The sequence below is a fragment of the Solanum pennellii genome, chromosome 10 (genome assembly GCF_001406875.1).
Source record: "Solanum pennellii chromosome 10, SPENNV200".
NCBI lineage: Eukaryota > Viridiplantae > Streptophyta > Magnoliopsida > Solanales > Solanaceae > Solanum > Solanum pennellii.
The window spans coordinates 76,506,255-76,533,215 of record NC_028646.1 but is presented as its reverse complement, the minus strand read 5'-3'; the positions used below and the strand labels follow the sequence as shown (position 1 = coordinate 76,533,215).

Sequence of the window (26,961 nt, the reverse complement as noted above, 5' to 3'; positions counted from 1 at the left end):
TTCCCCCCCCCCCCTCCCCCCCCAATCTCCCTAGCCCCTTTCATGTTCTGAGGAAAGTGAATTAACCTGATGAACTAAAAGGAGTAGGTGTATGAAATTGTGATACCAGACAGCTTATTGCTGTTTCCTCGACTGCTAGACCTAAAGGAAAAAAAAAAAATCAGAAATGACAATATGTGATCCATGTTATGTACTACTAGGCTTGGGAAGTGTAGAGCATTTGCTCGTTCCCGTTTAGAGCAATCATTCAGTGTTTTGCACTGAAAGGATGTTACTGTGTAATGTGTTGAATACATTCATATATACTTAAACTAGACTTGTGGGATAGTGCATGATCCACAAATCATTAAACCCTTCTATGCCTATTCAATTCTTCTTGGAAAGTACCTCTTGTTTGATCATCTCAGATTTGATAAGTTAAACATTTTTACAAGGCCAGAATGGTTTGAAACAATTTGGGTTTACACGCATACAGATAATTAAATTGAGATTTAGACCACCAAATTAAACTAAAATAGTTGGTCAATACATGTAAGGCTTGATACTATTGCTATACAAATCCTTTTTGTAGAGGTTTGGGATGAGAACAAATCTGTGTGTCACCTGATTGCACCCAGTAAATTGGCACCATCAAGCTTCGCCCCCTCCAAATGCTGAGAGAAAGAGAGAAATATTTAGTTCCAACTAGAATCAAATAAAATGGCGAGCAGAGAATATTAAGCAACAGAGCTGAATCACACCCTTGAAGCTTTCATCCCTTTCCCTATATACTAGGCAAACATACCATCATCAGTTAACTACTATGGTTAAATTTGTTACATCAGACATTTCTACATTGAATGCAGTGGTAAAAAGGAGATTAGTCCAAGGATCAACAGAAGCATAATTGGATACACAACTCAAATGATAGGACATTGACTAATATATGGAAACTTCATCTAGGGAAAATAAGACGCTTCATATGACTTGTAAGACCCTCTTTTTTTTTTTTCTAAAAAACTCATATGGGTTGTAAGACATAACCTTATATCCACTAGGAAGATAATTGACTTCCCCAAATGCGAATGATGTGATGATGAAAAGGAGGACTTTTCACATATTATTAGGACTAGTAGAAAATATAGATAAATTAGGGATAGTTTCCTCTCCCAAAATGAGATCGATTTCATGAAATGAATGCTATGCTTATGCTTGAATGGATTGATTGATCTCCTACTGTGTTACACTAACATTTTCATCTATTTGGCAAATGGAAAGAAAGAAATAGAAATTTGATTGGAAAAAATAACGTCCATCAACAGATCTTTGCACATAATAGTGATTATGCTTGGGAAATTGTTGAAATATTTCCTTGATGAACTTCTTATCTGAAGTTAAGACTATTACTCACTTGGTCTCCTCCTTGTTTAGAAAAGATTAAACTGAACATTGATGGCAATGTGAAAAGCCAAACTGGAGATGCTGCTTTTGGAAGACTTTGAGATAATCAAGGGAAAAGGATAATGGGATATTCATGTAAGATAAAACCTACCTCAAGCTTCCTTACGGAAATAGGAGTCGAACAAGGGCTACAATTAGCATAGGCAGTGAGATAAAAATAATTAGAAGTGGAAACAGATTGTTTGCTTCTTGTTAAGCTTATCAACGAGCATACAGTTTCATCCTCCAAGGCTATTATCAAGGATTGCAGATACCCGGAAGTCGAGAAAGCAAATATTATCAACATCTGGAGGGAGCAAATCAGTGTGCAGACATTTTGGCAAATAAAGATCACAGACATGAATCAGATTTGCTAATATGGGAAGATGTGCTCATGGAAATTCATTGCTTAAACTCTAGTATAAAAAAACTCAATGGTGCCTCTCTGGAAGGAATCAGACTAGATCATCCGAGAGCAAGATTTAAGGAATTACTGATCTTGGGCATATTTATTTGCCCATATACTACGATTTACCCACATGTGACTTATGTTTCGAGGACATTTTTATGATAATTGTTGTGTTTTGATCAGTGTTATCAAAGGCGAAAAGCGCAAAAAACTCTAAGGTCCATGGGGCCTTTAAGCGCAAATAAAGCATGTGCTTTAATGAAAAAAGGCGCAAAGGGAGAAAAGAACACAAATATATATGTTTAGTCCAAGAATAATAATTATAAACATGAATGACAAATATATGACCAAAGTAATTGAAAAGAATTTACGATAAAGTGAAATATTAATTATTTCGTTTCGTTTCACTTCTTCATAAGAGGCTCATTGGCAAAGAAAAGTTTACCTTAGAACCTTGATGACGACACTAAAGAGCACATAAAACGAGGTGAAACGCTCAACACATTTTGAGCTCGCTTTAAGGCTTAAGAGAGCCTTTGATAACACTGGTTTTGATAAAGTATTGCAATGAATGCGCACTAACCTACATGATTAGCACATGTAGGGGCTCCTAAAGGAATATGAGCTAAATAGGAGGTGACGGGAGTGAAGGAAAAATGACTGCAGAAAAACACCCCTGGAGCAGCCTTGGTGCACCGCGCCAGGGCCTAAACTACTGAAGCCAACTTTTGCCGTACTGTTCACACACTGCCCCAGCAGTCCTGGCACTAAGGTGGCGTGCTGCCCCACGAACGCCCCGAAGAAAATTCTGAAAATTAAGGAGTTCGAATCAATTAGGAGGGATTATTTTCCGCAACTATAAATAGAGCCATAGGGTTCTTTTGTAGGGGAGCTTCTTCTTTTTCAAGTGCAGAAGGCAAGAAATAAATTTCACCGTAAGGGTTCTTTTTCTTTTTCTGCTTTCTTAGACATTAGTAGCTAAAGACCCTTGTTGTGAGGGTTGCGGCTACGGATAATTGTTGAACATCGATTGTTTTGAGTTAATGTTGGTTATCACTTAAATTACTTTTATATTCTAAATTTAGTATTTCATGCTTGATCACCACAGGAATAAACATATCGTCTATTCTTGAACTCGGGAAACCAAGAGGTAGAAAGACCAAAGAATACAAAGAACTCGATCTCTCTTGCATATCACTTGTTCATACTTGTGTTCATCATTGACACCGGACGAACACTAAGCTTGGATACTAAACGAGATGAAACATAAATGCTCGCCAATTGAGTCTGTCTATTCCCACTCAACGATGTAGTTAGACAATCAATTGGAGTAGGCAATTAAAGGTAGGGAGATCATGATCATATAATCAATCCTGTAAATCAGTAATTTGATAACCGTAGTTAATTCATTACCTGAGATGTGATACATGAAACCTTAAAAATGTTGCAACCCTGGAAATTTCCCCAATCATAATAAGGTAAAATTAGTATTTGATTCTTGCATTCTTTTATTTATAAATCAAACTTTTTTGACACTCTTGAATAAATAATTAGACTAGTATAATTTAGTAAGATGATTAATAGACAAATCCTTTGAGTTCCATAATCCGACTATTTTAGAGCCACTATATTACTCGTGTGGCCACGTACACTTGCGTGTACAATTGGAAGCAACAAGGTTATGGCGCCGCTGCCAAGAACTTAGAAATTAATCATTCTTCTAGGTTATATTTTTTATTTAAGTTTTTTTTAAATTTTTTTTTCTGAACATATATTATTATTATTTCCCTTGAATAGTTTAGTACTCTTAATGATATGGATAATTGGGATAAATAGTGGTTGGGTGAGGAGTATTATTATAAATATCCTTGTAATTATTGTAATGGACACCACTTGGATATTGAGTGTACTATATGTCATATATGAGGTGGTCAAAATGCTCCTTGGAACGGTTGTCCTAACTCTTATTTCCCTCCCCCAAACCCCTATTATGATTTTTCTGTTTATTTGTGATGTTAGCAGGGGTGATGAAGTAGAAAATGATGAACAAGAGATGCGCAATTTATTTTAAAGCAATTTATGAACAAGTTGGACAAAAGAAAGTTAGTACACAACAAAATGCAATCAAAACTCATGGAACAGGAATCAATAATGATGGAACAACGAGAAAAAAACATTAAACTGCAAGCTACACTTGACGCTGATCAATTGCAAGTTACAGGCCTAACTAATGCTCAATTAGAAGAGATTGCATCCCTACAAGGAGAAAGTTGTGAAGAAGCAGAGATAGTGAGACAATCTTGGCTATAGGAACAAACTCAACTTCTAAAGGTTCAAGAGTCTATCCGTGATGGTCTTACATACATGACAATCCAACTGATTGAAGGTAGAATTGAGCCCATATAAGAAATAGATCAATTTGGTTTGAATATTCAATACTTGAAGGCTCACATGAACAAAAAGGTTGAGACATCTCACCAATTGCCGTGGATAATGACCAACTAGTGGAGCAAAAAGAGGAATTCCAACCATTCAACAATACCTTATTTCTTAATGTCGAATGTTGAGGAGTACAAAAGTGAGAATGTTGTAATAATGTTGCTTCAGAGTTGAGGCATCTTGAATACATTTTTCTACATTATGCTTGGATGATGATAATATGAAATTAAAGTCATCTAAATAATGGAGGAGTGTCAAGATGTGGAAAAAGACCCCAACATCCTAAAGTTTTCTAGTCCACGAAGACAACAACATTCCTCACCTAAGAGCCAAGAAGTGCAAGATGTGACATCGATTACTTGGTTCCTTTTATCTTTATACCACCCTCTCCTTGAGAGGAGCAGAAAGTTGATGTAAAGTTAGGGGCTACAATTCATAAGTTCAAAGTGAAAAGAAAAGTGGTGAAATTACTTGTGTCATGCAACGACGTTAAATTAGGCGCTTATTGTGAGACAACCCAATTTATAATGTATCTTCTTATTTTATTTTTTTAGGTGTTATTTCTTTGTATTGTTTTTTGCAGATTAGGGAAAGTCTGAGTACCCAAAATTTGAGGCAAAGGAGCACGTTTGAGCTTAATTGTGGGGTGCATATGATCATTGATGAAAATTAAGTAAATATGTTACTAGCTAGGCCTAGAAGCCTCATGGAGTTTTTCCAACCCTTGTTTTAAATTTTTATTTGATGCTTTGGGGACATAATATCTTTTAAGTATGGGGTGGAGGAATGAATTCCTAGTTTTTACTGTTTTATTAAGTTTTTTTTAGGATGGGTTCCTTGACTTTGTTTCGGTTCTTTTCCTGAGGATAGTTCCTTTGACCAGAGTATCTTTTGTTTATAGGAAGTAATTTTTTTTATTTTTGGAGAAAAAAGAGACCCTTTTGAGTTGTGTGATACTTGTTATTAAGGCCCAATTTTGAGTAGTATTTTCTTGTGAATGCTTGATTGCTAATAAAATTGCATCATCTTTGACAACTAGGCTCATGATTGTCACTTTGTATATAACTTATTTTATTTTGTAGTTATGATCTTGTCTCTCTTAAAGTTGAATTGATCCATCTTGATTAATACTTGTGTCATGTGTGGTGAGAATTTATTTATTTCATATTTTACATCTTAGTCTAAAACTTGCCCTGCATGTTTTTTTTTTTGACGACAATGGAAACCCGCAGCCGCTATCCTTTTGGGTGCGCACAGGGTAAAATCCCGCTTCTATGCAATAACTCGCAAACCACATAGGAGAGATAACCCGCACTAGGAAAGCCTGGTGCGACGAGCTCCACCCAAAAGGCAAACCCCTTGCTTTCGCTGGCAAGGGGTTTCGAACTTGAGACCTCCAACATGGAAGTCCCAAGCTCAAACCACTGGGCCACCTCGAAGGGTACTTGCCCTGCATGTTATTGAAGCGAAATAAAAAGTGTCGCTTTGTTTAGGAGAAGATGATAGGCTTTTCTTAATTTGTCTTGTAAATTTTAGCCTTTTCAAATATTATAGCACTAGCTAACCTCTGAGCATGTAGCCTTTTGTTGGTAGCCATACTTTTGCCTTAACTCTTATGTTGAATTCTTGATTCTTGCACATTGCTTCCTTGAGCAATGTAGCATAGACTGATTATAATTGGTAAATCTAAAGACAAAAAAGGGATGGTTAAGTGGAAAAAGTTAAACAATGATAACTATAAAGTGATGAAAAAGCACTCTTCAAAAGAACGTGAAATGAAAAAGAAAAAAAATGGAGAAAAAAAATCCTCCAGAAAAAAAAAAGAAAACTCGAAGCATTCTTGAGATGATGAGAATTACTTGTGAAATAATTGTTGGAAGAGAGGGCTACAAATAAACTAAAGAAAACAATGGATGATGAAGTCTAAAATTGTCAAGTGCTTAGGGAAGTGCAAGTCACTATTTTATAGCTTTCCTAGCCGTCCCCTAGCCTAAATTACAACCCATTAAAGTCATATTTGATTCTATTCGAGCATGCTTAATTAGTGGAGATGTACATAATTTAGTAAGATAATTAATAGACAAGTCTTATGGGTTCGATAATCCGGCTCTTTTAGAGCCACTAAATTACTTGTGCGATCACGTACACTTGTGTGTGCAATTGGAAGCAACAATTACCAAGCAAGTTTTGCACATAATTTGATAGGTATCTCACAAACTTCATAAATGCTATATATTCATAACTAAAATGTCCTGCCTTTTGGCCTTTTTGGTTGACGAGAAATTAAGTAGTCAAACAACATAATGTACATACTGTTATACTCAAAAACCTGGAGCTAGAGTGATGTTATCAAAGGCGAAAAGCACAAAAAATCTCTTAAGGTCTATGGGGACTTTAAGCGCAAAGCGGAAATAAAGCGTGAGCTTTAATGAAAAAAGGCGCAAAGGGAGAAAAAATACAAATATATATGTTTAGTCCAAGACTAGAAATTATAAACATGAATGACACATTTATGACCAAAGAAATTGAAAAAAAATTATGATATAATAAAATATTAATTGTTTAGTGTCACTTCTTCATATGAGGCTCATTAGCAGTGAAAAGTTTGTCTTAGAACCTTGATGACGACACTGAAGAGCACATAAAGCGAGGCAAAGCGCTCAACATGTTTTGAGCCTCGCTTCAGGGCTTAAGCGCGCCTTTAAACACTGAGCTAGACATTCAAAAATGTTGATGTTAACCTCTCATGCTTCTTTACACATATAATACATGGAAAATACAGTACAATTTAGCAATCACAATCAGAAATATGCAAGACAGCACAAGAAAACGAGTGAGGTCGGGAAAATTATTTCAACACTGCAAGATGCAACTTGAAGTTGAAATGAACTCGTGAGATAGTAGCCATATGAACGCCCAAAAACTCAATGGTTTGAGTCAGAAAAGGAATTTCAAAGACAGATATACAGGAAAGATGGTTTATAGTGGGAGAGAGTGTCATTTACTTATCTTTAGAAATTTATGATTACTACATCCCAACAGTTGGTGAGGTGAAATGCATTTCCTATATGTAGTTTAAAGTTCAAAGGCGAAGGTTCCATTGGATATCACAGAGATTCCAATATAATTATTATTATTCAAGAGAACTTTGATTCACATTATCAACCTTTTTTCCTTCCAGATGGAAATTCATCGGTGAATTGGATTACAAGAACATCCAGCAAAAGGCCAGGGAAAAGGTTAATCCTTGTCAGTGAATGAAAATCTGGCTTTATTTCAAGCAATTGTCTTTTCTTTCCTAAAAATTTCCACATATGTGCTTGACAGAATCAACATAATTGAGGATAGATGAGTAGGCTATTACAAAGCCCAACTGACTGGCAGTGGTAATATGACTTACTGTATCACGAAGATTCACATGCCGAAGATAAGCTCTTTGAAGGTTTGCACCCTTCAGATTTGCATTGGTTAACTTCGCACCCTGGAATAAGTAGTGGAAAATCAATTAAGAGGCATAAAGGAAACTGACTCTTGTTTGGACTCAAAAGGAAATATAATAAGAGTAGCTGACTCATTTCATATGATCTTTAGATGAGTAGGCTATTGTATAGTTCATACTTCATAGTAGAGAAAATGACCAAAATGGTCCTTGATGTTTAGGGGTTGAACTATTATGGTCCTTTATATATACTTATTTTTATTGAAATAATCCTTGATGTATATAAAAAGATGATCATTTTGATTGCCAACCCTAAAACTAACTGTACAAATGAAAATTTCTGTTAAACTTAATTGTGGGTGCCTCGAAATTGACAAGTGGCAGACCCCTTCTACCTCAATCGTCTTTCTTACGCCAATTCTGCTGCAATTTTCAGTTGGTTTATTCTTCTTTTCATTACCAAAATCCTTTTTGACACACAAAAATCTCTTCAATTTTCAAAGAACATTGTGAAGATATCGATTTTCAACCTCTGTCCGTTCAGTTTTCACCCTTCTATCTGAACAATGAAATAGAAAAATACATGAAAAGACTATCAGTTTTTTTTTTTTTTTGATAAAGGTAACGTTTTGTATATCAATCATTAGTTTTAAAAAGGACAAAACAAAAAGAAAGCTATATTCTTCCCATATCTAGCTATAAAAAGAGAGAATAGTTGGTTAAAGTTTGAAGAGAGTTGGTTTATGGAGTTTTCCTGGGAAGAGGAATGGAATGTATCATCTGATTTAATTAGGTCACATTTGTTTTAGCGATCTCACTTTTTGTTTTATTTATGTATATATGAAAATGGAAGCTGCTGGGGATTATTGTTTAGAGGGAGATAAGAAATGAGTGTAGTGTGTTTTACTGTTCTTATAAGAATATGGCTGGTGGGTGGACTGAAGATGGACCATACCTTTAATGGTGAAAGGAAGAAGATTGCGGGAGAAAGGGTCTGTCAGGTGTCAATTTCAAAGTAACCCACAATTAAATTTAACGGAACTTTTTACTTTTACTGTTTGTTTTAGGGCTAAGGATCAATATGATCAGCTTTCTATATACATCGAGGACTATTTCAATAAGGAGGTATATATAAATGTTACATGTCAATTGATTAGAAATTGAATTAGTCGTTAATTTTGTATTTGAGTCTGTTAAATGGGAAACATGACTGACATGTGAGTAGTAATAGTTGTAGAGGAAGTCGGTTACAAGTTGTTATAACTGATTTGTGGACAGCTGTCCCTTCGTACATATACTGTTGAATTCATTATAAAGAACCAATTTGCAGACCAATAAGAAATTCTCTTTCTCTCTCTATCTTCTCTCTCAATTCATCTTCCTCCTTGGAAGATTCGAGTTCAGCTGTTCAAGAGCAATTTTCAATCGTCTTTGCTCTTTAGGCTTACTCAATTGACACTGTATCATTCGTATCAGAGCAAGAGATTTCTCTGATTTGTGGCAATGGGAGATCACAACACTCGGATGCAGGAGCTGCGCAAGGAGGTCGACAATCTCAAACACTCCATGGAAGGAGTAACCAGCTCTGTCGCGGAGATTCGACAGTCTGTGGATGCTAGTGTGGCTCAGGCCATGGACAAATTTCGAAGATTGCTGGCAACATCTATGAACACCCATGGCGGTGTTAGACCCCCAGCTGAAGGAATTCCTAGGGGCGAAAATAGACCTGGAAATTATCAATTGCCAACCCGTAATTACCAGATGGATTTCCCTAAATTTGATGGACAAGGACTGAAGGAATGGCGTTACAAATGTGAACAATTTTTTCGATGTAGACGAAACCCCGGAAGACTCAAAAGTTAAGCTGGCATCTTGCAACTTCGAGGGCAAGGCACTCCAATGGCACCAATCTTATGTGAAGCACAGGCTGTCAAGGGAATGGCCATGGTTGACTGAGTATGTAGGAAGCCTCTATGCTAGGTTTGGGGCTGAACTATTTGACGATCCAATGAGCGACTTCAAGGACTTGAGACAGGTAAACTCTGTTCAAGACTATGTCAATCTCTTTGATGAATTACTCACTAGGGCTGAACTATCAGAAGATCAGGTTGTTAGTTGCTTTGTTAGAGGATTGAAACCAGAAGTTGGCTTACCTGTTAAAATGCTTGCACCAAGGTCACTAGCTAAGGCAGTTAACTTAGCTAAAATACAGGAGCAGGCCATAGTTGTCCAGCAGCAAGTATTTTCTGGATCTTCAGTACTTTCCAATCCCAAAACCACTCCCAGATTTGATAATCCTCCCACTTTTTCTTATGGATCCACCTACCAATCTAGTAGAAGTCATCCAAACCCTTCCAAAAATTCCACGACCTTCTCTAATAACCCCAAACCTAACCTGAAAAATGTCAATGAGATGGATGAAAGGAGGAGCAAAGGACTATGTTTTAATTGTGATGAAAAGTATGTGTATGGCCATGTTTGTAAGAAGAAGCGACAATAATTTTCTATGGAAGTAGAGGAGGACAGCGAGGGTGTTGAGGAAGTAGAGCAGAAAGTTGTTGCAAACCCTGCTGAATTCTTGACTATGATAGGCGACTCCCTGTAGACTGATGATCAGGGGGTTATTCTGCCTCATGTTTTTGTTCATGCCATGAATGGACTGCATGACTTTAGGACTATGAGAGTAACAGTATCTGTTAAAGGCAAGGCTGTACAAGTCCTAATTGATACAGGGAGTACTCACAATTTTCTGGATTTAAACACTGCCAAAAGGTTAGGATGTATTTTAACTGCTATCTCTCTTTTTCCTGTGTCTGTGGCTGATGGAAACAAGATGCATTGTCAATATACATGTAAGAAGCTGGTTTGGAAAATGCAAGGGGTCTCATTCGATTCTGACATGTTAGTGCTACCTACTGAAGGGTGTAGCATGGTCCTTGGGGTCCAATGGTTAATTACCTTGGAGGATATAACGTGGAATTTCAAACAACTTAAAATGGAGTTCAGTATCATGGGATACAAGGTGTCTCTGAGGGGTATCAAACCTCCGGCAGCTAAGCTGGTACAGCAGAGTGGCATGGATAAATTGTTAGCTAAACCAGCAGAACTATGCTTGATTTCTGTGGGTATGTATTTAGGGGAGGAGTACAGTGGAGAACCAGGAAGTTTCTTTTCTATAAACACTTGTGATGAAGTTGGTAAGGATAAAGCTGACATACAGGAGATACTGCAAGATTTCAATGATTTGTTTGAGGCACCAACTGAATTACCACCATCAAGAGATCATGACCATAGAATTGTCTTGAAGGAAGGCACTTCTCCTATCAACATTAGACCCTACAGATACGCTGCAATTCAGAAGGATGAGATTGAGAAGCTGGTCCAATGAGATGATGGATTCAGGAGTGATAAGGCCTAGTACCAGTCCATATTCTTCACCCATAGTCATGGTTAAGAAGAAGGATGGTTCATGGAGAATGTGTGTTGATTACAAAGAACTAAATTCACGTACTATCAAGGATAAGTTTCCCATTCCATTGATTGAAGAATTGTTAGATGAGCTACATGGTGCAAAGTATTTCTCTAAGTTGGATCTACGATCAGGTTATCATCAGATTAGGATGTTTGAGCCTGACATCCCAAAAACTGCTTTTCGAACCCATCAAGTTCATTATGAATTCATGGTCATGCCTTTCGGCCTAACCAATGCCCCCTCCACATTTCAAAGCTTGATGAATCGGATTTTTCTTCCTCGTCTCAGAAAGTTCATTTTAGTATTCTTTGATGATATCCTTGTCTACAGCTCTAAGTGGACTGATCACCTTTCTCACTTGAGGGAAACTTTCAAGATTATTCTAGAAAATGTTTAGTATGCGAAGCAGATCAAATGTGCATTTGGGGTTCAACAAATTGATTATTTAGGTCATACCATCTCTCAAGAAGGGGTTGCTATGGATGGAAGCAAGGTAGATGCTGTTATGAACTGGCCCCAATCTACAACTTTAAAAGGATTGAGAGGGTTTTTGGGACTTGCAGGGTACTACATGAGGTTTATCCAAAGTTTTGGTATTATAGCAAGACCCTTGAATGACTTATTGAAGAAGGGAAATCTCAAATGCACTGAAGCTGCTTCTCAAGCTTTTGACAAGCTCAAACTGGCCGTTACTTCAGCACCTGTGTTAGCATTATCAGATTTTTCCACAGAATTCATAGTGGAAACGGATGCCTCTGGAGGAGGTATTGGTGCTGTACTTGCACAAAATCACAGACCTATAGCATTTTTAGTCAAAGGTTGTATGCGAAGAATCAAGCCCTATCAGTTTATGAAAGGGAAGTGTTAGCACTAGTGTCAGCTGTCCAGAAGTGGAGGCCTTATCTTTTGGGTAGGCAATTTATAATTAAAATATGATTATCAACCCCTCAAATATTTGATGGAGCAAAGGATTACCACCCCTAGCCAACAGAAGTGGTTGGTCAAACTACTTGGTTATGACTACCTTATTTCCTATAAAAAAGGCAAAGACAATGTTGTTGCAGATGCTCTTTCTAGAAGAGAGGAACCCATCCAGCTTTGTAGCATCTCTGGGGTTCAAGCTCAACTACTTGAAGATGTTAAGAACTCGTGGTTGCAGGATCCTGTGCTACAGAAACTAATCACTTCCATTCAGACTACAGTTGTTACTAAACCTTACTACAGTTATCATGCTGGGATCTTGAGTAGAAAAAGTAAGATGATGGTAGGCTCTGTGGCTACAGTGAGGAAAGATTTGATAGCTTTATACCATAACAGTGCTACTGGAAGTCATTCTGGTATAACAGCCACCTTACAGAGGCTTAAACAGGATTTTTACCGGAAGAAAATGAAACAGGATGTCTATGCCTATGTTAGGTGTTGTGATGTTTGTCAGAGGTGCAAGGGTGAAAATGTAGCATACCCTGACCTTCTTCAACCTCTACCAATTCCAAAAAAGTGTGGCAAGATATTTCAATGGATTTTATAGAGGGTCTTCCTAAGGTCGCTGGACATGAGGTTATTTTTGTGGTAGTTGACAGGTAGAACAAGGCAGCTCACTTAATGGCACCCTTATACTGCAGTGGAGGTAGCTCAGGCTTTCATGAATGGGGTATTCAAACTCCATGGCATGCCAAAAACCATAGTCTCTGATAGAGATCCAGTACTTACAAGCAGGTTTTGGAAAGAATTGTTCAAATTGCAGAAGGATACCTTGCTCACTTCTTCTGCATACTACCCTCAAACAGATGGGCAGACTGAAGTTGTTAATAGATCTCTTGAGTGTTATCTCAGGTGCATGACGTTTGAGAAACCTAGGGAATGGCCCCAATGGTTGGCTCTGGCCGAATGGTGGTACAACACTTCATTTCATTCTGCTATTAACATGACACCCTATGTTGTTGTTTATGGTCAAACACCTCCTCCGCTCCTTCCATACATGCCTTTCGACTCCCAACTTGACCTGGTAACAAGCCAGCGAGGCTACCTTGAGATGCCTAAAGTCTCATTTAGCTAGACCCAAAGTCGAATGAAATCTCAGGCCGACAAAGGAAGAACTGATAGGTCTTATGTAATTGGGGATTGGGTCTACATAAAGTTACATCCTTACAGACAGACATCATTGAAATCTCATACTTTCCAAAAACTTTCAGCCAAGTTTTTTGGTCCTTTTCGAATCATAGCAAGGGTGGGTTCAGTTGCGTACACTCTCCAATTACCCCCTGCCTCTCGAATTCACCCTACTTTTCATATTTCTCAGCTCAAAAAGAAGTTAGGGTCCCATATAGTTTCTGCTACCCTCCCTGAGGTTCATGTTGATGCTGGTCACATCCTCTTGACACCAGAAGCAGTTCTTGATAGGAGGATTATCAAGAAGCATGGCAGGCCTGCTACTCAGTTGTTAGTTAAATGGTTCAATGCGTCTGAAGACGATAGCACTTGGGAGGATTATCAGTCTTTCACCCAGCGGTTTCCACATTTTTATCCTTGAGGTCAAGGATTCGATGAAGAGGGGGAGTACTGTTACATGTCAATTGATTAGAAATTGAATTAGTTGTTAATTTTGTATTTGAGTCTGTTAAGTGGGAGACGTGACTGACACGTGAGTTGTAATAGTTGTAGAGGAAGTCGCTTACAAGTTGTTATAACTGATTTGTGGACAGCTGTCCCTTCTTACATATACTCGTTGAGTTCATTGTAAAGAATCAATCTGCAGATCAATAAGAAATTCTCTCTCTCTCAATTCATCTTCTTCCTTGGAAGATTTGAGTTCAGCTGTTCAAGAGTGATTCTCAATCGTCTTTGCTCTTTAAGCTTACTCAATTGACACTATATCAATAAAGGACCAAAATAATTCAACCCGTATACATCAACGACTAATTTGGTCGTTCTCTCATTCATAGAACTCTCACTTTTTATTATTATTTGTATTTTTGGACAATATAGAAGGATCTGAAAACCCTTGGTGCCCCTTTATTAATGACTGCACTTACTATTTATAGATCCCAAAGAAAAATAGGAGAAAGAGAGAGAGCGATCCTTGACTGCAAAGTTCAAGAAAAATTTGATTATTGGTGAGAGATATCTTTCTGACTGTTTGGGAAACTCGTTTACTCAAGTTATTGGAGGGGATTGGCAGAACCTATTGGTTTGAGACTGAAAGAAGAAATCTTATTGCATTGTACTTTAGGTGTTATAGTAAACCGGGTTTAGCAAGTGCCTTATAAAACAATGAAATGGCCCGTCCAGGTGAAGACAAAGAAGGTTAGGGTGACATCGGTAAGCAAGTAATGTAGAACCCATCACACATCAGAAGGGATGGAGGGTTGCACGCCTTATAAGGTGGTGTATGGGTATGCTTGTCAGTTCAAGTTAAACATTTTGTGCCTTGTAAAACTTTATCCCCTAGTGGTTAGACCCTTCACCATTCAATTTTTCTCAGCTCTGCAGGTCAGGCCAAGTCCAAGATAACTAGCATAATACACGAGGAGGAATCACTTTTGAGGCGATTAGAAGGCCCATGCATTATTGTGTTAGGAAATATCTAAAACATTTTCATTGTGTCAAAAAAGCATTTTGAAGCTGTGCGGAGAAGAATTAAGTACATTAGGCTGTCGGAAGGTCACTTGTTCCTGTTGCAAGAAACTGTGGTCCAAGAAAGAAGCAAGACTTACATAAAGTACTTAACAATTACTGTTAAAAGAACAGTTAGTAAGATTAGCAGAAATCTTAACACAAAAACAGAAATGAAATGACATGATCATTTGAGATAACTTCCAGTGAATTACAAGCAATAAAAATATTTTAACAGTCTCGGCCTCTGGGTAAGTACTTCTAAAGAAAGTTTGCAGGATTTTAGCAGAAGCACAAATAAATTGAGGTTGGATGAGTGAACTACGAGCAATAAAAATAGTTCAAAAGTCGCATGTTCACCAGAGTAATACTTTTAACTTAGTTTTAATAGCTGCTTCTGTATCCAATATAATTCCACCTTGGGTGAATTTAGGCAATAGTATTACATGCATAACTTTTACCTTCAGATTTGCACCTTCAAGATTAGCTCCTTCGAGGTTGGCATTGGTAAGATCAGCTGTCTGGGAATAAATATAAACAGTAATTCAGTACATTAAACAGGCTTCAGAATATAAATGCTAAATAGAGTTGTAAAACTGAAGTGAGAGGATTTAGGCAAAGGATAAGAATCTAGGCCTTATTCCAAATCATTACAAGTTCACTTTCTACCATCAAAGATATAATTTTTTTTTTATATAATTTAGGTGCATCAGAGAATGGAGCTGTAGTAGAATATCTTGTCAAGAAAACACGTAAAATGTCAAAAATTTAAAAGGATCCACAGAGGATGCAGCAACAGACATTACAGTTTTAGAAGTTTAACCTGTAGGTGAGCAGAACGAAGATCCGCCCCACAAAAGCTACAGCCTATTAGACAAGCATCTGTATGGAAATAAAGGAAGATTATCATAATAATAAATGTCAGGGAGATGAAGAAAAATAGTAAGAAAAATAATAGATATCTAGATAACAAGCAGATCGTTCATCATACTTTACACTGGGAAACAAAAACAGCAACTTATAATGAAAGTGAAGAGTCCGGGCAACTTAGAGCAAAGAAGGTAGATACGTTGATTATCTGATAAGTTGATAAGTTCAGAATACACCTACTTCAAACATTATAACCTACCTGTCTAACAGTAAGCATTTGAGGTTCTAGCACATGACACTTCAAACATGCATGATGCACCGTAGAACAGAAACATAGCACACTTCCATAGGAGTGCCTGATGCTAGAAAAATTACCCAAAGAATACCTCACTTCCAAGAAACAAGTAATTCTTGCTGTTCTCACTCTCTCAACACCCCCTCCCCACCCCCCCAGCCCTTTCTAGTCTCTCTACCTTCTTCTATTCTCCCTTTCTTTTCTTCTCAGGATATGAGGAGATTGGACATGGCTCAAAATACAGTAACAACAAACTTGAAGAAACACAAATTATTGGTTATAAATTGTAGTCTTACTTGTGCAGAACTCCACATGAAGAAATCACTCTTACCGTTTAGTTTCAGAACAAATCTGTACTCTGTAGTCTGTAATAACCATTACCTTGTAAATTTGCACTTTGAAGATTAGCACCAGCTAATACAGCTCCACGAAGATTTGCTCCAGTGAATTCACATCTTCCCTAGGCAAAATGAAATCACTAAGGTTGCAACTTGACAGTAAAGATGGGCTTGAAAATAATATTTATGTGCTTAAATTTTAATCCACACAAACATGTAAAGCCTGCTAAAAAGAGGATATAAAGAGGGTGAATCTTCAAAATATCAAACACTGTTAAGATGATCAAACACTATGCATGATCTACATAAGATGTGGAGACTTTAAGATTATGCGCTATAGCTTACTCGCGCAATGTGGCATTGTGAAAAATGGAAGCTTCGGCATCGACATCCTGCGACAAAAGTTAAAGAACGATCAAGAAAAAAAATAGTATTATCTAGTAACTAAGTCATGGAAAGGTATTAGTGTAATGAGCTTAGAATTACAAATGTTCCTAGAGTTCCACTCCCTTGTCAACAAAGACATTGAATATACCACCATCCAACCAAGAGTATCACTGCATAAAAGTTATCTTTTCCTTTTCCTTATCCCTTTTCTAGATTTGTAAGCAAGGACTTCTCATTGAAGAAGACCAAAAGTTGCCAGCCATGTACAATGGCTACACCAAAGAAAATGTGCATTTTTTTTCTAACTGCAAGTAAACAGACAATATTGTGCACTAAATTTATAGAAACAACTAGCTTTGTCTGAAGTATGTTTGCAAATACCCTCAGCACCAAATGAGACAATTAGCAAGGCTCAGATAAATTGATATGCCTATGTCTATGTTATTTATCTTTTTATAATCGTGGTGTACAGGCTAGCTTGAGTGCACCTCAACTAATTCCACCAAATACCTGCCACCTCCAGCCAGCAACAGGTATCAGTTAACTCTATCCACCAAGGCTAGGACAGATGGGAAGAACCACCTAGAGTTTTTGCCTCTGCTATGATTTGAACCGAAGACCTCATGATTCTCAACCCACTTCATTGACCACTAGGCCACACCCTTAACCTTGGGTGTGCTTATGATTATGTTATATGGAATCAGGAATGAGATTTAACCACACACAGTCCAATATGATATTACCATGTCATACCCAGTCATCATTGGTATATCAAGGCAAATTAAGAGTCTATGGCTCTATGTAACATTGCTTACTATCTCCCAAACTTCTTTTACCCAATATAAGGCATACAATAGTGTACATTTGTTATACAAACTACCACTTACTCAAAAATAATGTGCAGAACACCCTAAAAGGAGACAATTTGCAAAGAAGACTAGAAATCACTGACTGAGGTATGAGAATCTGCAAAAGCTATCAATCCAACAAGGTGTTACACTTGCGATGCCCACTCAACGTGGATACTTAAAGACAAAATGAAGGGTCCTGTACCATAGCTAACCATTTCCATAACTTCTTCCTTCCTATGCTGCAGCCAAACAAGATTACAAACCTTTCATCTAGCTGGTATAACCTAGTCAAACCCCAGTCCAGCCATTTTTGTGAAATTGGCTACTAAGACACTCATCTATCATCAATAACCTCAACAGGACTGAAGCATGCCAATTAGCTCCAGTTGAGCGCTCGGCTAAGGTTGACCGCTGCAACACTGCGAAACATAATTCTTAATCTTGCAAAAGTAGAAAGACCTAGAAGTATTTTTCAGTCAAACAAAGCTAAAGTGAGAGCACATCAAATTCAGAACTTTTCTCCCTTCATCAAACCAAACCTCCAAAACTGTAAAGAAGTAGCTCATCCACAGAAAGTGCAGTACTACTATGTTCTCACTCAGAATTATATATGATTCTAGACTATTATCACAAGTGTAAATAAAAGAAATTTACTGCTAAAGTCAGATGCCCACTCTCCCAAGGTATTATGACTAATTGTAGAAGTACAACATTCTCAGTGATCTACACACTAACTGCAGTTGAAAATTCAGAGACATTTAATTGAGCAATAATACCCTGAATTTTGCACATTGAAGATTGGCACGTGAGAAGAACACTGTTTTTAGACATGCATAGCTGAAATCCACAAACGACAAGTCCTGCACATAGAACAGATATCATTGACTAATTAAAAAGTTGTAGAAAATTATATGAATAATGATATCAACACATCTGACATGGCCAAATGCTTGGGAGATTCTCCCAAGTTGCCAAAAAAGAAGGGATGGGGGGTTGTACTGCAGTAAAACAGAGCAAAGAAGTCATTATCAGATGCTATCAAGATGAGCTTCCTTTTTTGGAATTTCCCACTTTGTAAGGAACATAAATTATCATGTCTTTTGGATAAGGTAATTATTTTATTAAGGGATAAAGTCAGAGTAGGGGTGTGCGTAAGACCAGAAAAACGACCAAACCAGTTTTCACTTTATTCCGTCGGTTTAGGTTATGCATATTTGTAACTTCAGTTGTTCAGTTCAGTGATTGGTTTCCAGGGCTCAGTTTTTCGGTAACGGAAATTTGGAAAAGCCTTGATTTGGCCTTCCGCGGTTCCAAACTCAAGCACAAAACCAAATGCTATGTTCATGAAGATTGAAGTCCAAACTCCGCTCCTCTCTCTTTGTTTCGATGAATGCCTCAACGCTCACATTCTACGGGAAACTTTTTTGACTATTTACCTCCGTAGGAAGCAAAGGGAAGCAGAAAAGGTCATCATGCAATCTACCAAAGCTGAAGCTTTTTCTGCTGGTGAATAATCTACGTTTCCCAATGAGCTACATTTGCCTATTGCCCACAGAAAAGGAGAAATATCTTGCCCATCACTTTATACCAAAAAAGGGGGAAAGCCTACAAAATATGGTTCTCTCCAAAAGACGCACAGTCCTCTATACAAACAGGAACTACATGGGTGCACCAAATAGAAAGGGATTGAAGACTACTCAATTGGCAAAGCTCATATCCACCCTTCAAAAGCTCTCATATTTTTCTCTTTCCAAATGACCCACAAAAGAGCAGAAGAAGTAACATTCCATGCTTTGTGTCTTCTTCTTCTAACTTCACTCCTCCAGTAACATAAACTCCTTCACAGATCTTGTCATTACCCAGGAAATGTCGAACCATCTGAATATATCCCCCGATAACCTTGTGGCTATTTCGCAACGTAACGGAGTATGATCCACGTCCAAAGCATATGGGAACCCTCATCCCCCCGACCCAAGAGCTTCTCATAAAAGAACTTAACAGAGAACACTTTGTTATTCCCCAATTCTCAACTAAAAACATCAGATTTGTTGACTGATTCACATTGCTTTTGAAGTAAAACTAGCCGTCTCTGAAGCTCAGTCACCTCTCAATAGTGAAAATTCCTCCTGAACCTCAAATCCCAAAAAGTCTCTTAACAGTGTTTTTATAATTGTGGAGTAAGGCGACAGGACATTCCTTCAATTCTAGATTAGATCAACTCTGTATTCTAATTTTTCCCCCTTCTTGGGGTAAATGGAAAACAGAGTTGCATGTAATTGCACCCTTTTCTTAATGTAAGACTTATCTTACTTGAGGACAACTTGTCCTTTGTCATAACCTCTTTGAATAAATGGTTGCTTCTCTTATTTATTAAAACACAGAAAAACAACATAAAACAATGAGGAGATGGCGATCATGCCCATAGAAGCATAAGCTCTTTATGAAGCATAGAAACTACACGAGGAAATGAGCATAGTTATTAAGACAACAAGATGGTACTGCAAGAAGTCTAGATCAAGTATCCATATCTGCAACTAAGAACAAAAAGAAATGAAATAGTCTAGCACTAAATTATTACCAACTTCGAAAGATCAAGACCAGAAAGATTAATTCCCCGAAATCTGACTCTGTCAGACTGTATGCATTTGATTATGTCAATGCGTGTCAATTCAGTACCCAACTCCTCATCCTCCTTCCTCTTACTTAGGGCAGATTTAATTCCATCTACTAGACCCTGAAAAGAAATAGATAAACTAAGAGCTCTTAACAACTCCGCAGACACACAAACTACTTTAGCTGTCAGAAAATATTTGTAACTCCCAAAATAGCTACATTTCAGTACAACATACCTCTTTAGTAAAGGAAGATTAAAAAATTATCAAGTAAAAGATATCATTGATAATAACAAGGCCAACATGGCCGTATACAAGAGGCATACCAAAAAGGAGAAACCTACAAAAAATGGTCCTCTTCAATGTTACCAACTTCGAACCAATCCTTTATACAAACCAATGTTATCAGAAGCGAAAAGTGCAAAAAAGCGCTAAGATTCGTTGAGGCTTTAAGCGCAAAGAAAGCATGGGTTTTATTGAGAAAAGGCGCAAATGGAGAAAACATACAAATATATATATATATATATATATATGTTTAATCCAAGACTAAAAATTAAAAGCATGAATAACAAATTTAGGACTAAGAAATTGATTGTTTTTACGAAAAAGCAAAATATCAATGGTATAGCGTCGCCTCTTCAGGAAATACTCATTCACAAGGTAAAGTACGTCCTACAGCCTTGATGATGACCCTGTAGCGCACATTAAGCGAGGCAAAACGCTCAATGCGCGTTTTGAGCCTCGCTTCAGGGTTTAAGCGCGCATTTGATAACATTGTAGCTTACCCTGTTTCACAGAGATGGAGAAATTTTTGATAGACCACAACTAAAATAAGGCTCACCAAACCTAGTCTATGTTAAATAATAAGATTCTTTTTACATGGCACCAAAATCAACCTTTTGCAAGCCCATTTTCTACTCATATGTCCACATGTAAATCCCAAATTGGAGTTACGTCTGCCAAAGGGTGTTGAGTTATATAGTGTCTCACATCAAGTACAAAATGACATCTAAAGTGGTTTGAAAATTGATGGTTCACTCCACTCTTTGCCATAAGAATTTAGATTGGCTGCTTAGTTCTCNTATATATATATATATATATATATATATATATAGTCCAAGACTAATAATTATAAGCATGAAAAACAAATATATGGACGAAGAAATTGATTGTTTTACGATAGAGTGAAATATGAATGTCTTATTGTCACCTCTTCAGGAAATGCTCATTCGCAAGAAAAAAGTATGTCGTAGAGCCTTGATGACGACACTGTAACACATATTTTAGCAAGTCAAAGCGCTCAACATGTTTTGAGCCTCGCTTCAGGGCGTAAGTGCACCTTTGACAACACATACAAAAAGGAACTACATGGGTGCACCAAAAGAAAATAAGGATGGGAGACTACTTCTCAATTGAACAAAGCTCATCTCCACCCCTTCAAAAGCTCTCATATTCCTCTCTTTCCAAATGACCCACATTAGAGCAAGAGGAGTTACATTCCACACATTGTGGCTTCTTCTTCGAGCTTTACTCTTCCAGCTGAACATCAACTCCTTCCCAGATTTCGGCATTACCCAAAGATATGCCAAACCATCTGTATATATGGCTAAACTGACATCTCTATATCTTCCATTTAACATATATATCAAGAAATGATTCCCCAAAAGAAATAAAGCACAACTATTCAGTGGGTGTGTCAATATCGATGGTTTGGAAACCATGACAAGTAGCACTTTGGTTCCCTATCTCAGGAAATATTGGTTTATAACCAAGAAAATCTCAAGCATGCTCAATCTATATCTCAAATAGTTCAATGATCTAGGAAAAACCTGGTCCTGTTCTATTTGAAGAGGCTAAATATAACATTCTCCTAGGTCTTTAAGAAGCATAAGCAAATGAATGAAAAGTATATCACCTACATGAAACACCAAAAAGTTACAGAAAAAGTATCTCGAAGGCTTGAAAAACTAAGAAAAGTAATTCCAATCATGGACTGCCACAAGGTACAGGCACATGGTTCAAGCAAACAAAATCTGCCCTTAAATCTTAATGACCACATTCACATGGCAATATGAGTGATTTAGAACACAAAACATATACAAGTGCACGATAAACACTAGAAGAGGATAATGGATTTACAAGGAGTTGATAGTACTCCGCCTCCCGCAGAAGCTGAGCATATTCAGAATCTTTCAGGGGTGGAATTACACCATCCCTCAACCAATTAAGGATATGGCGGAAGTGCTTTCCGTCCCTGTCAACGAATATGTGTCCCTGCAAAAACACATTGAAAGGAGATATGAAGTCGTGAAAACTAGACCATAGATGTCTCTTCTCCAAAGATCAACATGAAGGAGCATGAACTTGATATCTGTCAAAGATAATAAATATATTTTTTGACAAGAATGAGATATAAATTACATTTCCAGAAACTAAAGAACCAGCTAATACCAATGAACAAGCCTCCGAGCTAATTCCTAATATGGATAAATGCACAGTGCATTATGGTAAGTGGTAACCAAAACCAACCAGTATTTTAGGACCCTGTGCATCTGCACAATTTATCTAGAACTGTCCAAATTTGAACTACTAAACATCAAAATCATTGACCTTATGAGAACACTAGACACAAAAGCAGAGCGACCTAGTGTCAAGACTAACATGATGTAACATCTAATTACACACAACAGAGAAAGAAAACACAAAAAGAGCAGAGAAAGAAAATAAGTGCAAAAATGTAAGAGACCTTGGAGCTTTTGTACATGCTTGTTTATGTTTCACGTGAACTGTTTTAAAAATCGCATCTTGTACTGACATTTCAGCACTCCATTTCCAAAGAAAGGAATAAAATATTGAGATTCATAAAGTAATTGGTGAAAAGATTGGTGCTTTTTTATTTTATTACAAAATTACAAGAAGTTCAAGGTACTTTCTTAGCTTGTTTCCTTTTATTTTATTGATCTTCTGAAGTAAAAAGACCAGTATATAGTATGCGAAAGAGTAGAGAACCCACACAAAATTATGGTTCTCTAAAAAAGAGGTCTAGTCATCTATCTTGTGAGTCGTGGGTGTACTCAAACTATCAAAAAAACAAAAGGGATATTCCAATCTGTGCAAGATCATATTACTCTGCTTAATTTCTTTATCACATACATTGAAGCTCTCGGCAAGCTGCATTTTCTCTTTGAACTATCAGACATCAGTAATGGGATACTAATGAATAATATGTTCATGAATACTACAGTATTCCTTATTCTGACTAATCCCACGATAACAAAGATCACTCGCCAGCAGTGTGTGAGTGAGATAAAGGATTAGTGTCTGAGTCGCTGGATCACAAAAATGGATCTATGGTTTCAAGTCCACTCGTTGATTTCAAGAAAACCGAATCAATTGGCCTCCAAGCAAAATATTACTCACCTTGTACTTCTTGTCATCAGATGGTTTTGGTTTATTAACAAGAGTTCTAAATTTTAGTTATCAAAAAATAAAAAATCGATTTATATGGATCACGTCCAAATTGGATTCTTTTGTCTAATTCTTTTTTACAGTGACACAACAAGGTGTTTTTCTCTTACTATAAGAGCCATCATAGGATACATAAACATGGATCGTATTCTGATGTATGCTTTAGATTTCACATTTGGTTCAGCATCGTTCATCGATGAATGAAGAATAGCTAGCCTAAAAACAGAATGATGATATGGCATTACATTATGCATAACAAATGATATTGTCCAAACTCAGCCAAGGAATAAGTTGTGAATTGTCAAGAGAACATTCTAGTGAAAGACTATGAAAAGTTATTAGCCTGTTAAATGTTGTTCAACAGGTGCCTCTCATCTGCAACAACTCTAAGCCAAAAAATTTCATTCCGAAGTGGGTCCATTCCAGCTACGTGTTCCACATCGGAGTTTCTTGCAGAATCTGTGGGGGTCAATTCTGAAGGTGGTGAACAGGTTAGAACATTCAGTCTTGCTACTGGAAAGTGTCAACATATGAACAATAAGGCGGGGAAGGACTCTGATGGTTGCGAGGTGGGACAAAATCTGCTCCGAGTTTGGTGCACCCTAAAGATTCCTATTTGTATAGATAAATCGGAGTCTTTTGTAGAGAATCATTTTTTTATAACCGTGGTGTTTGGACAAGCTTGCGCTCACCTCGACTAATTCCACAGGATACCTTTCACCTCCCACCAGCTTCATGTATCAGGTGACTGCCAAGGCTAGGATATATGAGAAGAAAACAACTAGTGATTTGTGTCTCTGATGAGTTTGAACATGAGACCTCATAGTTCTCAACCCATTTCATTGACCACTAGGCCACATCCTTGGGTATGGAGTTCTACTCTAACAACAACATACCCAGTGTAATCTTCTGGTATCCGCAACCTTATTCCTACATTGTAAAGGTAGAGAGATTGTTCCCACTAACAATTAATTTATTTTCCTTATAAAAAAAAGGTTTTCATCTTATAGATAGGTATATCCTCCTTAGTTTGTCTCTTCAGTTTGACCAATCAGATCTACTTAGATACCACAAAAACATGGTGTTCTTTTCACATATATAGTTAAACCTATTCAGTTAAATATAAGCCTCTCTCTCACTCTCAGGAACTGTTTAAAAAGGCATATGTTAGTAAAATCTTTAACCCATTCCTACATGATTTATTTATTGATTTGATCAGCAAGGTCACTTCCATTTATCCAATCAAAGGTTGGTGTTGAAATTGTTGAGGTTGCATAAGGTCAGGAACAATGGAAAGAGACTATGAGAAGTGGAGATATCTGACTAAATTTAGAAAAAAAAATTGTGGGGAAGACCAAAAGAAGGCTTGCCCTGATTTTGAAGGGAGAAATGGAGGAAGAGGTGGAGAGGACGAAAGCTGATGGGCCATTAAATTTCTATTCAATTTGATTTGTTGCAACAGTTTTTCTTTTTTTGAGACAAGTAACAGAGGTGCAACAGCTTGAAGCAATCAGCACGTTTCTCACAACTTAGAGATTAGATGTACAGAAAACCAAAAACCTATATAGGCTAGCAAACAGAGTAACAAGGGTTAAGTTTAACTCAGGTTGAGACATATAGATGAGACCATCAAACCTCGGAAGAATAGTTTGTTAGACATGAAAGAACGAAAAGTGGCTCCCTTGGCAGGGGGAGGCAGGTGCATGACAGCCATTCTTTTGGGAGATAAACTCTGACTAGAGAAGGAACTGAATCTGAATTGGTGAACTGAATCTGAATTGGTGCTTTTATGTGCAACCAGTGGTCTTGGCGTCTTGCTTTTTCCAATCAAAGATTTTGCTTGACCCAAGCACAACCAATTGTTTAAAATTCTTGCAGCACTCTACTTCACATCATTGTATATTGTATGATATAGATCAGAGTTTCAAGGGATAAGAGAAGACCCCCATTCTCTCAGGTCATGGAAAATACTTGAAATTTCCAAAATTAAAGTAACAGGCTAACTTCCATCCTCCTTCATTAACTATGAATGATACTCTTCTCTAACTGTAGTTCAACATCTGAGAGTCAATTGCAATGTGCCTTATGTAATTAAAGAAGTGAGTGTGTGCATAACATGTACCTTCTCTGACTCCTGGCAGATAGTATGACGACCACTAAACATAGCAGCGAGCATCGAGTCTGGCTCACGTTGTGTGAGGGTATCCAGTGTTGTGCAAAACTTCCTTCCTCCTTTAGAGAAAATTTTTTAAATCACTCATAAAAATCAGCCCAAAAAAGATTTGTGTGTGAGAAAATGACAAGGCAAAATCATTTTCCTGCGTGACAATTCTTCAGTATTATCCTTTCATGTTCAAGTAACAAAGTGAATATATTAAACATAATAATTAATACAAAAATACGCAATCCAGCTGGAAAAGAGAATATCCCTGGGATGAACTTAAATGGAAACCACCTCCAATATTTTAGTTGGAACTTTAATTTAAGCAAAATTCAACAAGTCTATAGACTCCAAAATCTTGCAGAATGTTTCTTAAGTGTTTTATGTTGTAGAAATAAATGGAAGAGAAATCTCATTTCTGTCAACTCAGATGTCTAAGATTGGAACTAATGTAACTGTTATACTCATTTCTGACCCAAATAGATTACTGCTTCTAATATTGTACCTTATGCATCATTCAGTGTACTATGAGAAAAGGAAAACCTGTGAGCTAAAACCAACTTTTGAGATATACATTCATGACCTAAGAAAGAGTAATACTTCTAAAACTGCACCTTATATCAATCCTTGTGTAGCGACAGAATTGGAAATCAATTCGTCTAGATCTTAATATGGAGCATCACTACAAATTCTTAATGCCCGAAATGCCTAGGGAAGTAGATTCAAAAGATCAAGGCTTACCGATATTTAGACGAACCATGGAAGACGAACTTTCGGAGTCATAGGCCATTCTCAGAGTTTGAGGATTGATGATTCAATGGACTCACTGTCACTCTCCAAAGAAAAAAATAGATTCTACTCCTCCTTTCTACTTTCTAGTCTTCGAAAGTAGCATTATTGACCCCTCTCACTTGAGTAATTTCCACTTTACCTCCTACACTTCTCATATTTAGGAATATTATTACACTTTATTTGGAAATTTATCAAGTCACGAAATTGTGTTCGGTTTTAATATTTAAAAAGCTGAAGTCATTTTGTAATCTTTTAAAGTTATTCGCATAATTAACTTAGATACTTTACTGTAACGTGTATCTTGTAACACCCCGAAAATCGGTTGGCTAAACTAGAGTTTAACGTGAGGATTAACGTCAAGGAAGGAGGGCAAGGGACAAGAAAGTGGGCTAGGGCA

General features: G+C 37.2%; 1 protein-coding gene across 6 annotated transcripts; it reads right to left on the bottom strand.

Moving 5' to 3' along the window:
- Positions 1-365: 365 nt before the first annotated feature.
- LOC107002199 (FH protein interacting protein FIP2) lies at positions 366-26,670 on the bottom strand. Of its 6 annotated transcripts, none has more exons than XM_027912362.1 (12): positions 26,514-26,670; positions 25,734-25,843; positions 22,283-22,417; positions 20,110-20,265; positions 18,308-18,391; positions 16,639-16,685; positions 16,337-16,410; positions 15,614-15,672; positions 15,252-15,311; positions 7,668-7,748; positions 3,242-3,280; positions 366-653 (listed from the first exon to the last, which is right to left on the bottom strand). In XM_027912362.1, exons 1-12 carry the CDS (start codon positions 26,560-26,562, stop codon positions 600-602), a joined length of 948 nt encoding a protein of 315 aa, XP_027768163.1. In that variant the 5' UTR covers positions 26,563-26,670; the 3' UTR covers positions 366-599. The 6 variants fall into 6 exon arrangements, 5 of the variants coding, with proteins under 5 accessions (XP_027768163.1, XP_027768164.1, XP_015055605.1 ...); XM_027912363.1 differs by having other exon boundaries at positions 25,734-25,929; positions 26,514-26,652; XM_015200119.2 differs by lacking the exon at positions 3,242-3,280.
- Positions 26,671-26,961: the final 291 nt, after the last annotated feature.